Here is a 12,060-nt window from a genome sequence, read left to right as displayed (position 1 = left end):
CTGTGGTTTTGGGAGACTGGGGGACCTCCCAGATGATGTTTTCTATCATCTCTCAAATAAAGGAGGCAGGTCACAGGCCGAGAATGGGAGGGGGAGAGGGCTGGAGGCAGAACGGGCGTCTGAGATTGAAGACGGTAAAAATAGTGCACTTGTCACCATGGAAACGAGATGAGTTGACCAGGCGATAGCAGTGGGACTGTGGGCAATGTCGAGAGCTCACGGAGGGTTTGGCCACCAAGTATTCACGGTGGAAACATTCAGCACTGTAAGGTGACTTTCTTCAGTAACGTTCAGTTGTTTAGGGATAAGCTCGGAAAACCCAAAAGAAACCTGCTTGCTGGGCTAGCTCTCCAAGACTGGGGCCTTACAGATACAGAAGGACAGGGCTGCCTGGGTGGCTCAGTGGTTCAGCATCCAACTCTTGGTTTCAGCTCAGGTCATGATCTCAGGGTCGTGAGACTGAGCCCCATGTGGGGCTCTGAACTCAGCGGGCTGTCTCCTTGAGATATTCTCCCTCTCCCTCTGCCTCTGCCCCTCCCCGCCTTTCTAAAATCAATCAATCAATCTTTTTTTTTTAAAGATTTATTTATTTCAGAGAGCGAGAATGAGAGAGAGAGAGCACATGAGAGGGGGGAGGGTCAGAGGGAGAAGCAGGCTCCTCGCCGAGCAGGGAGCCCGATGCGGGACTCGATCCCGGGACTCCAGGATCATGGCCTGAGCCGAAGGCAGTCGCTTAACCAACTGAGCCACCCAGGCGCCCAATAAATAAATAAATCTTAACAAAACAAAACAAAGACAGAAGGGCAAAGGAGTGTTAGATGCCTAACATGGCAAGAGTATTATTGAAATGATGGACCCTGGAATCATACCCAAAGGAAAGAGAGGGTGGGCAGATGTGGGTTCCTATCAAGTTAAGAAAAGGTCATGGAGAAAAAAAAGAAAAGAAAAGGTCATGGTGGGGGCTGCTGAGAAAGCAGGGTGGAAGGAGGAGTGGTTGGGGTCAAAGGGGCGTGGAAAACTAAGCAGATGATGGAGTGGAGAGCACCATTAATGCTGCGTCTCCTCTAGGTGCCTCCCAAAGGCCTTCCCATCATGTGGAAAATAGAAACACGATGATATTTTTACAGCTCATTGAGGTAAACAGATAAGCCTGCTATAGACAGAGGCAACCAGGCCACTCTGAGGGCCGAGGAAATCAATGTCCGCCAGCCCACCTATGACCTGCTCATGGCACATCAATTGGGAAGCTCTTTAGAGAATGTCCGGAAATCATGTGGAAAATGAGGGCAAGTGACCGGGAGGTCAGTAGATGACAAAAAGGTGGTATGGCCAGAGAACAGGCTGGCGGGGGGCGTAATTTGTTTCTCCCTCTTTTTTTAAGATTTTATTTATTTTATTTATTTGAGAGAGAGAGAGAGAGCGAGCACGGGGAAGGGGGCAGGAAGAAGGGCAGAAGGAGAGGGAGAAGCAGACTCCCCACTGAGCAGGGAGCCCGATGTGGGACTCCATCCCGGGCCCCCGGGATCATGACCTGAGCTGAAGGCAGAAGCTTAACTGAGCCACTCAGGTGCTCCAGGGGTGTATTTGTTTCACTGAAGGCAAGAGAAGAATACTTAAAGAAGTTGCTTTGGGGTGCCTGACTGCCTCAGCGGGTACAGCCTGTGATTCTCGATCTCAAGTTTGTGAGTTCAAGCCCCATGTTGAGTGTAGAGCCTACTTTAAAAAAAAAAAAAAAAAAGGAGGAGAAGAAGGAGAGGCTGAAGTTGCTTTGATAGGGGAATTTGATTTTCTGATTGTGGAATACTTCCAAAGGACTTAAAGCAAGGGTTGGACTTGAGCAGGGAGGAGCCGGAGCAGGGTGGTGATGACTGAGAGAGCCAGCATCTAGGAGTCTCCCTCCTGTGTGGTGCCGGAGTCATGGGTTTCCATCATCTCAAGAAACCCAACCTCTCTGGGGAAAGCTGAGATCTGGACACACAAGACCGTAATGCCCCTCGTTCTTCCCCCCCCTTCCATGAGGTTCACAGCTGGGTATACCGGACAGCGGCAGGGTAACTCCAATTGCAGCTACTATTTCAGGTGCGATCTCCCTGCTGGACGAAATCAACCCAGCCCTTGGCATCTAGAATGGCCAATCCATTTATCTCTATCACAATAGACAGAGGAACTAGATGCAGTTTGCTTTCATTAGGGATGGTGTAGTAGCTAAATAGTAGCCCCAGAGATATGTCCACATCCAAATCTCTGGAACCTATAAATGCCGTCTTATTTAGGAAAAGGGTCTTTGCTGATGTGATGATGAACTTAGGGATCTTGCGGACAGGAGATCATCCTGGGTTATCCAGGTATTCCCTAAATCCAATGGTAAATGTCCTAATATCCTAATAAGGGGGGGGGGAGTGGGAATATTTGAGACAGACTGAAGAGCAGAAGAGAAGGTGCATAACAACAGGGGGTAGACACTGGAGTGATGAGGCCACAAGACAAGGAACCCACAGTTACAAGAAACTGGAAGAAGCAAGGAACCCATTCTTCCTTAGAGCCTTCAGAGTGAGTGCGGCCCTGCTGATAATTCGATTTCAGATTTCTGCCCTCCAGGATTGCAAGAGAATAAATTTCTGTGTTCTGAATCACCAGGATTGTGATGATTGTTACTGCAGCCCTAGGACACTAACACAGATAAACAGCAGTATTGTCTTACCTTCCCCTGGGGTTACACTAACTCTCCGACCATTCTTTAAGATACTTGAACTGCATCTATGACATAATGCTGCTAACACCTGAAAAGATAAGACCTGAAAAGCAGGAAGGAGCAGATAGATATACTGTATGTCTTATTAAGACACACACATGCCAGAGCGTGGGAGATAAACACCATGAAAATCGGGGAGCCTGTCGCCTCAAGGAAGTTACCTGAGAATCAGGTAGTCTGAGGACAGTGGGAATATCCCATGCAGATGAAGTTATTACATCTCGAGCCCTTTGCCACTAACAAATGAGATAAAATCTCCATGAGAGGAGATATTCCTTAGCCTGCTTTGTGCTCACATTGGAGGCACTCATAAATATTTGTTGATGAATGAATGCAAGTTTCAGATGGACCTGGAGTACGTATGGAAAGATCCACGTGATACTGATAGAACAGAGCTCCGTAAAACCCGTGTAATTCCTGAGTGGTTGGGGTGAGAGGAGACTCTTTTATTCAATATAAGCCCCTTTCAATCCTACCTGAGTTTATGCTAATGAGATGAGTCACGGGGAGCCCCTAGGTGCCTCAGGAGGGGGCTGACTGCCAGAGAAACCAATCCTGTGATTGGGAGGTTGGAATTTTCAGCCCTACCCCCTGACCTCCCTGGAGGAGATTGAGCTTGATCATGGATCGCCAGTGATTTAATCAACCATCCCATGTAATGGAACTTCCATAAAATTCCTAAACAACAGGGCTCAGAGACCTTCAGGTTGGTAAATGCATCAGGGTGCTGGGAGGTGGTATTTCTACATGGACGCTCCGCATCTCTCCTTCCATACTTTGCCCTATGTGTCTCTTCTATTTGGCTGTTCTGGAGTTCCATCCTTTGTAATAAGTCAGCAATACTAAGTAAAGTGCTTTCTTGAGCAGTGCTGAGCCCACAGCGTGCTAGGTTTCCTAGGGACACCAGCCAAACACCTGGTCACCTGAGAATTATGTTGGGCTCCCACCATCATGAATTGAGCAGTGACTTTTTCCTCCCTGGAATAATTAAATCTGGGTTGTTATTTGCTTTCCTTTCCTTACCCACTCCCGCTAACAGCAGCATCTGTGTACCCACTGAATGGCCCCATTCACCATCATGTTGACCCACACAATATTGCTTCTGATCAAGGAATTCCATTTATTAGGCAGTGGGTGGGCAGGCCCATGTACCCCATCACCCCAAAGCAGCGAGCTTCATAAAACAGAGGTATAGCCTGTTTGGAGAGTGCATTACAGTGCCAGGTTGGACACAACATCCTTGGTGCTGGGGGCTGTCCTACGGGATGGGCAAACACTCCGAACCAGGGGCACATGCATGGTGCCAGATTATACATACCCAGGAACCCTAAGGTATCACTTCTCAAGATCACACCCGGTGACTCATTCTTTCAATGTTTGCTTCCTCTTCCTGCTACCCTGAACTCTGCTGTTTTGGGGTTTTCACGCCTAAAGAAAAACACTTCCACCAGAGAGCACAACATAGTAAATTGTGTGGGTGGAGGCTACCCCCGGACTATTTAGGGTATCTCAGGAGTGCCTCTAGTGGGTCAAAGAGGGTGGCTGACTGGGGCAGGAAGCGGGAGAGAGATGCCTCTGCACTGGGGGCCAAGGAGGTGTCTGAGTGGAACGCCGGGGACCACGCTGGAGAACCTCCAACTCGCACCGTGTCCTGACTCCTTAGGTAGGGCCGGGATGCCTGGCTCATGGAGACCCCCTCCCCTATGCAGAGCACAGAATGACAGAGAGGGTCTGTGCCTATCCCCTTTGAGGGGGCACAAAAGTGGGCAGGCACGTTCCTCATCCCTCCCCCCCATGCCACCCCCCCACACAGCCGAGCTCAGCGCTTCTAGGCCCCCCAGCCCCTCCCACCTCCGTAGGCACGCAGCCTGCTAGACAGGCTCCCGGACCCCTTCCGACCACCCCACCCCGCCGCGACTCGCGCGCCTTCCACCCTAGGGCTGGGTCTCAAAGCCTCCTTAGTTGTCCTCCTGGAAGGCACCCAGCAGCGCCCCGTTAGCTCAGCGTCGTGGAGCATCCGCAGCCGCCACCAGGCCCCGCCCAGAGGCAGCCGCGAGCGAGGCCGCGCCAGGGACGACTGCAGAGCGCGGTGAGTGAGCAGGGCCAGCAGGGAGGGACCCAGGCGTCCCGGTCCCCGCCCCTACCCCGGGCAGGCATCCCGACCTTCAGCTTCAGCTTGCTTCTGGACTCCGTCCCTCAGTTTCAGGGCCCCAGAGTCGCCCTAAGAAAGGACCCCGCAGCCCCTCCCTGTTGTGGGCCTCGGGCAGACCAGCGACTCGGGCCCCTCCCATATTGCAGAAACCAGGAATCTGAAGCCCCCTGCCCCCCAGCCCCGTCCTCATCGAGCTCCTGAGCCCCTCCCTCAATCCGGGAACCAGGAATGCAGGCCAAAAATATCTCTCCGTTCCAGACCTAGGAGGCTCGGCTTGCAACCACATCTGAACGGATGAAAACCCAGGAGTCTGAGCTTTGATTGCTTTTTGCGCCAAGAATCTGGGCCTCCAGCCTAGGCGTCATTTGGAACCTGGGAGTCCATGCCTCCGACTCCCACCGCCCTAGATCCAGGCGTTTTGCTATCAACAACAGCCCTTCCCCTGCCCCCATCGACTGTGACATCTGGGACCCAGGAGTCCCGCCCACCAATCCCTAACACCGCGAGTCCCAGTATAAATGAGGATTTGGGGACCCAGGAGTCGGGGACCTCAGCCCAGAAACCCGTTAAAGCCTAGAGATCAGCAGCCTCAACTATTTCGCCTTTTCAGAGACCCAGGAGACAGAGACCCTAGCCCACAGACCCCATTAAACTGAGAGGCCTAGTCTCCCAACCGGCTGCCACCCAGATGTCCAAGATTTCATCCGTCCTGGAAGAGCGGGGCTGAGGCAGACGGGGAGGGGAGGGGGCCGGAATGGAGAGAGAGGGTTGAGTGAGGTGAGACTGGGGTGGGGGACCTGGGCTGGGGGCTCGACCTAAACAGACGCTAAACAGAGGGGTTGCCATGGCAACGGCCTTCCCGAGCCGCGCCTGGAGACTGCGCTAGGGCCGAGTCGGGGAGGGCAGCCCCCAAGAGCCCCCACACCGCCAGCTGTTGTGTCTTCCTGTTTTGTCACCACGGCAACAGTGACCTCAGCCCTCCACCCCCACCACTGGCTTGGCCGGGGAGGCTCGGTCCATTGTACCCGGGGAGGGGCGTGGTCTTTTCTTGGCCCCGCCTCAGGGGTGGGGCTGGGATACCCCAGCTCGGGGAGTCCCTTTCTCAGCCCGAAACCCGCGCTCCTGCCGGGTCCCCGGCCCCGCCCCCGGCCCCGCCCCCGCCCCAGCCCGCTAACCCCACCCAGTAAGCAAACCCTTACAGTCTGCAGCTGCCGCCTCTGCTCGGCAGCAGCCGCCACTGCGGGAGAGGTGAGGCTGCGGGGACCCCCCCCCCCGGCGCGGAAGCTGCGGTCAGGATTCCCGGGTGCACAGGGTGGAAAGGGTTGGGGTCCGGAATGTCTGACTCTCTAGAAAGACTAGGGCATGGAGCAGGATCGGGTTCTGGAGAGGACAGGGCTTGAGACCTGCACTCATACAGGTCATCCATCTGAAAGAGGAGGGGAACGGGGGTCCTGAATCCTGCGTCTGAGGGAGGAGGGGCTGGGGGTCTGGACTCCCGGGTCTGAGGGAGGAGGGGCTGGGGGCCTGGACTCCTGGGTCTGAGGGCGGAGGGGCTGGGGCTCTGAGTCCTGGGTCTGAGGGCGGAGGGGCTGGGGGCCTGGACTCCTGGGTCTGAGGGAGGAGGGGCTGGGGCTCTGAGTCCTGGGTCTGAGGGAGGAGGGGCTGGGGGCCCGGATTCCTGGGTCTGAGAGAGGAGGGACATGGGTGTCTGGGCTCCTGGGTTTGAGAGGGATGGGGACCCCTATGTGCTCTGGTTGAAGGGGGCTGATACCTAGTAGAAGAAGGTCTTCAGGAGGGGAGGAGCTAAGAGTTGGGAGTTTGGGTTTGGGAAAGAGAGTGGCCTTCCCCGCTCCCCACCCCTCCATTCTGGGGACAGAATTCGAACTTTGGGCCCCAAAGGCCAAAAAGCGAGGACTGGGAGGCTGGTGTCCTGGGCGGAGAGAAGCCAAGGCTGAGGCCGGCGTCCTTGGGTTGCTGAGAATGGAGGCTGGGGTTTAGGGACGCGATTCTCAGTCTGAGTGATGGGGTGTGGTGTTTGGCGTGGAGGTGGCGAGAGGGGATGGGCGTGGCCGGGGGAGCCCTTAAGCAGCGCGGAGAAGCCGAATTAGTGTTTCCTCTCTCTCCGGCTGTCTTTGGCGGTGCATTCCTGAGTTCTGACCTCAGGTGGTGGCTGGAAGCCGGGCGTTAGGAGATGGACCCCTCCCCTCCGGGTGGTCCCTGCGCTACCCACCTCCTTCCTTGGGGCACTTCTGGAGTTGTGGCTCGCGCTTTTCCTCCTTCCCTGCTTGGGACCCAGCTGTACCCGCTTTCTAGAACGCCAGAGTGTAGGCCGGTCCTGACTTCCTCTTAACGGGTTTTCAAAGGGCGTGTGGGGGAGGAGGCGGCCGAGTCCCGCGTAGCACCTCCAGGTGGCCCGGGAGGCCCAGCCTTCACCCAGGGACCTGACTTCCGAGGGGTGGTGGGAGGTGTGGCTACTAATCTCTGGACTGGATTCCAACATCGCAGTTTCCGGCTTCAGGAGGGTGGGGGGGTTCCGCTGTGCAAACCCAGGGGTCGGGTTTCCCAGCCACTCGTCTCCCAGAGACTCTCTTGGGGTCCAGGCTCCCATCCCTGCTCTAGGGACCCAGAAGGACCCAGAAATCCAGGCTTCAGACCTTTCGTCCTAGGTGGACCCTCCTACCCCGAAATCCACGAGTGGGGCGGGCCCTCCCGGAGGCCGGCGCGGGGCGGAGGTCCCAGCACCGCCCCACCCCCCCGCCCCCGGTCCCCGCCACATTCCAGATGGCTGGGATGACTTGAAGCCCTTATAAGGCCCGGAGACGCTGCGCCCGGCCTGGCCTTCCGCCCCCGCAGCCACCGCCCAGGGCCCCCCCGCCCGCCGGCCCCGCGGCTTTCTTGGGCTTGGGCAGGGTTAAGATCACTCACACCCACGCCGGCCGCGGGGCGTGCACTTTTACCGGGTTCCCTCCATTCCTGCCCCCGCCGTTTGGGAACTGGGGAGGAAGAAGGGGTGGGGCTTCCCTGGGGTCACCTCCGGGACCTCTCCGGCTCCCGGCCAAATCCCGCCCCCGCTGGGAGGGCGCCCGGGCTGCAGAGCCTGGCCGCGAGTTCTGGGCGAGCCCCCGCGGCGGGCGGGCTGGTCGCCTGGGTCCCGGCAGGGCGGAGCCGGGGCTGAGTTTGGACGCTGACTCTCTCTCCCTCCCTCCTGTGTTCTGACTAGCCTTTTCCAGGTGTCGGACTTAATCCACCTCCCAGAGCCGGATCTTTCTCGGTCGGGGTTCTCGGAAAAGACCGCTGGTGAGTGAGCCTGAACTCCGTGTCTGTGGGAAGAGGGGCTGGGGGCCCGGACTCCTGGGTCTGAGGGAGGAGGGAGCTTCCCACCTAGACTTTTGTGTCAGAGGGAGGAACATCTGGGGACTTGGACCTGTGTACCTGGGAAAGAAGTGTGTCCAGGAACTGGGCTCTTGGGTCCTCAGGGCCTCTTGCAGGGAGAGCTGGGCAAGGTTAGAACCTGTTCTGCTGTCCTCTAGGCCCTCCTGTGCCTGATCCTGGAAGGAGGAAGTTTCTTTCCCTGTGGCTAAGAGAGACCTTCAGAACCTTTTAGGGGTGGCAGTTGAGAGATTAGATGTCCTAGGGCCTGAGGGAGGATTTGGACACCTGGTCCCCAAGAGGCTGGGCCCTCTATCCCTGAGGGTCTTTAGGACAAGGAGGTAGAAGTTGCAGGTTCTGGAGGGACAAAAGAAAGAAGCTGATTTCCTGGACTACAGGTGTCTGGTGAACTCAAGGCTGAGGGCCCAGAGTCCTGAGGTCTGAAGCTATGTAATCCAGTGTGAGAGGCCTGGAGATTTAAGTGGAAGGGGCTGGGGCACTGGACAGTCAAGAATCTGGAGCACTGAGTTTCTTGGAAGCTGGGGAATTTGGAGGTTAGGCTCCATGTGGGGGAGGGGCATAGGCAGGAGGAAGCTCAGTGTCCTTGGGGGCAGTAGTCCAGAACGAAATCCCAGGTGGGAATTAGACGGAGGGCACAGACCCTTGATCTCTGAGGTGGGGGGTGGGCATGAGAGGGCGTGTTCCCGAGAGTTCAGACCCAGTTCCAGAGACAGGCTGGGAGGTTGGTTGGAAGCTCTGATCACATGTGGGTCCCTGAGAACGTTCCCACTTGGAGGTGGGACTCTTGAATGTCTGGAGGCTGGAAATGCAGGTGGGTGCAGGAGCAGGGGTGCAGAGCCCTGGGTAGCCAGAGGGAGCAGGTAGAGCTCAGGAAGCGGGGCCTCTCGTTCTGACCATGGTCCAGGAGGTTTTAGAGCAGAGTCCTGAGTGGCTGGATAGCTGAGTCCCCTAGGGGAATGAGGGCAGCTTTGAGTGCCCAGGGTGGGAAGAAAGATAGATGGTTTTGCAGTTGTCGGGTTGCAGAGAGAGGAAAGGAGAGAGACGGCCTAGACTCTTGGGTTCTGACACGAGAGGTAGAAAACCGAGTCTAGAGGGAGGAGGGGCCTAGGACCTCGGTGACCAACTCATCCCCATAGGCCTGCAACTGTCCCACTTTGAAAACTGAAAAGCCTGCACCCTGGGTTTCCACCCCCAGCTAGAGTCCAGGTTACTTTGTTCCCAGGGGAGGAAGGGCTGATTGCCACGTTCGGAACCGTCGTAAGACGACACTTCCTTTCCCTTCTTCCCAGCCATGCCGGTGACGGTGACCCGCACGACCATCACAACCACCACGTCGTCATCCTCAGGCCTGGGCTCCCCAACCATCGTGGGGTCCCCTCGGGCACTGACCCAGCCCCTGGGCCTCCTCCGCCTGCTGCAGCTGCTGTCCACCTGTGTGGCCTTCTCCCTGGTGGCCAGTGTGGGTGCTTGGACCGGGGCCATGGGTGACTGGTCCATGTTCACTTGGTGCTTCTGCTTCTCTGTGACCCTCATCATCCTCATTGTCGAGTTATGCGGTCTCCAGTCCCGCTTCCCCCTGTCCTGGAGAAACTTCCCCATCACTTACGCGTGCTACGCCGCCCTCTTCTGCTTGTCGGCCTCCATTATCTACCCCACCACCTACGTCCAGTTCCTGTCGCATGGCCGCTCCCGGGACCACGCCATTGCCGCCACCGCCTTCTCTTGCATCGCTTGTGTGGCTTATGCCACCGAAGTGGCCTGGACCCGGGCCCGCCCCGGGGAGATCACCGGCTACATGGCCACCGTGCCCGGCCTGCTCAAGGTGCTGGAGACCTTTGTGGCCTGCATCATCTTCGCCTTCATCAGCAACCCCTCCCTGTACCAGCACCAGCCGGCCCTGGAGTGGTGTGTGGCCGTGTACTCCATCTGCTTCATCCTGGCGGCCGTGGCCATCCTGCTGAACCTGGGCGACTGCACCAACATGCTGCCCATCTCCTTCCCCAGTTTCCTGTCAGGCCTGGCCCTGCTCTCTGTCCTTCTGTACGCCACCGCTATTGTTCTCTGGCCGCTCTACCAGTTCAGCGAGAAGCACGGTGGCCAGCCCCGTCGGTCATGGGATGTGGGCTGCAGCAGCCGGCACACCTACTACGTGTGCAATTGGGACCGCCGACTGGCCGTGGCCATCTTGACGGCCATCAACCTGCTGGCTTACTTGGCCGACCTGGTGTACTCAGCCCGCCTGGTTTTCGTTAGGGTCTGAGGCTCCGACGACAGTGACGACGGGAGCTCTCAATTCCCTCTTGCCCGCAGAGGTTTCTTTCCCAAGTCCTACTTGCCTCTTCTGGCTCCCTCTCGCCGACCTTTCTCATTTCCTTCCCGATTCATCCCGCTCGTCTCTGTTCCCTTAGCTCCTGCCACCTCTCTCCTGTAGCTCTCGCCTTTCCTTCCTGCTTCTTGGGTTGCCCACATCCTGGTTTGCCTGCTTGCCTCTTTCTGTTTTCAGCTCTTCTTTCCTACCTATTTGTTTCTCAGCTCCATTCTGGTCCTCTTGTTTGTTTTCTCATCTGCCTGTATTGTGGCCACTGCTGTCCCAGTTTCTTTCTTCCGATTTCCTTGGGAGCTCTGAGACTTCCTTCTTCTCGGCCACCACTCCACTGCCCCCCCACCTCCAAAGGTGCTGAGCTCCCCATCCCACCCCGCTCTTTGCAGCTGTTCGTGCCCTGGGCCTCCCGAGGGGCCTCGTTGCCAAAGCATGCCTGCCCGCCCTGGCTGTGCCTTAGTTGGTGTGTACATGTGTGTTTGTGGGGGTGGGGGTGGGTGCCTAGGGATGGGGCTCCCTTTCTCCCAGTGGAGGGGGGTGTACAGTACATGTCCCCTTTAATCTCTGGAGGCCAGTGATCTCCAGTGGGCATGAGGCTTAAAGCACAGGCCCTGGGTCCCTGGGCTCTGCCTGGCCCCCAGCCTCACCTGATACTGGCTCCAGAACTTCTGCCAGGCTTACTAACCAGAATTTTTGCCATGCTTACTAAAATTCCACTGCCTGGAGGTCATCTTAAAGGAAGTAAAGGGTGAATGCTTTCCATCCCAAGGGCTGTCTGGGTTATTGAAAAAGGAGCTAGCGAAGAACTGCACGGTCTTAAGGACAACTGTCTGAAGTATTTATAGGGGACAGGGATGTGGCCCTCACGCCTCAGTGTTAAAAACAGCATGGACTGCCTTTGCTGGGAGAAGAGGTTGGCCATTGCCGGCCTTAAACACAATGTGAGCCTGGGTTTGTTTGGTTGTTTTTGTTTTTGTTTTTTCCTTTTCCTGGCCACGAGGGCAAAATGTACTGGGTGGCCCTCTTCTAAAAGGGAAGTTTCTTTTCAACATCTTTTTCTTAGGGGTGGTTGGGTTGGGTAGGTGGGGATTGCTGTTGCCATAGTCAGAGGAATTGAATTGCATTGCTTGAGTGTGGTACACACACACACAAACACACACACACGTGTGTTTCTGCATGCTAGTTGCTTTCTGTAGCTGCTTCCTGCTTCTCTGGGACTCACACGCGTAACGTCATATATATAAATGTATAAATATATATTTTATTTTTTTTTAATTCCCTGGAGCTTCTGATTCCCATCAGTCCCCGCTCCCGCTGTCAACCACAGAGGGAAGACTTGTCCGTTTCCTCACTCCCACATCCATGATGTTCTTTTTTTTTTTTTTTTTTTACATCAATATAAAGGTAAAAGAAAAACTGTGCTTGCTTTATTGCTGAGGAGGAGGG

General features: G+C 56.2%; 1 protein-coding gene across 2 annotated transcripts; it reads left to right on the top strand.

Moving 5' to 3' along the window:
- Window positions 1–4,734: 4,734 nt before the first annotated feature.
- On the top strand, window positions 4,735–12,030 carry MYADM (myeloid associated differentiation marker). 2 transcript variants are annotated; one of them, XM_025848712.2, is made up of 3 exons: window positions 4,735–4,841; window positions 8,125–8,201; window positions 9,584–12,030. In XM_025848712.2, exon 3 carries the CDS (start codon window positions 9,586–9,588, stop codon window positions 10,552–10,554), a length of 969 nt encoding a protein of 322 aa, XP_025704497.2. In that variant the 5' UTR covers window positions 4,735–4,841; window positions 8,125–8,201; window positions 9,584–9,585; the 3' UTR covers window positions 10,555–12,030. The 2 variants fall into 2 exon arrangements, with proteins under 2 accessions (XP_025704497.2, XP_025704499.1); XM_025848714.2 differs by lacking the exon at window positions 4,735–4,841 and adding an exon at window positions 6,026–6,152.
- The last annotated feature ends 30 nt before the right edge of the window (window positions 12,031–12,060 follow it).

The sequence above is a fragment of the Callorhinus ursinus genome, unplaced genomic scaffold (assembly GCF_003265705.2).
Source record: "Callorhinus ursinus isolate GAN/ISIS: 27379988/994484 unplaced genomic scaffold, GSC_fseal_2.0 scaffold101, whole genome shotgun sequence".
In the NCBI taxonomy this organism is placed as follows: Eukaryota; Metazoa; Chordata; class Mammalia; order Carnivora; family Otariidae; genus Callorhinus; species Callorhinus ursinus.
Note: the sequence above shows the minus strand (reverse complement) of the source record. Positions and strands in the feature narration are given on the sequence as shown.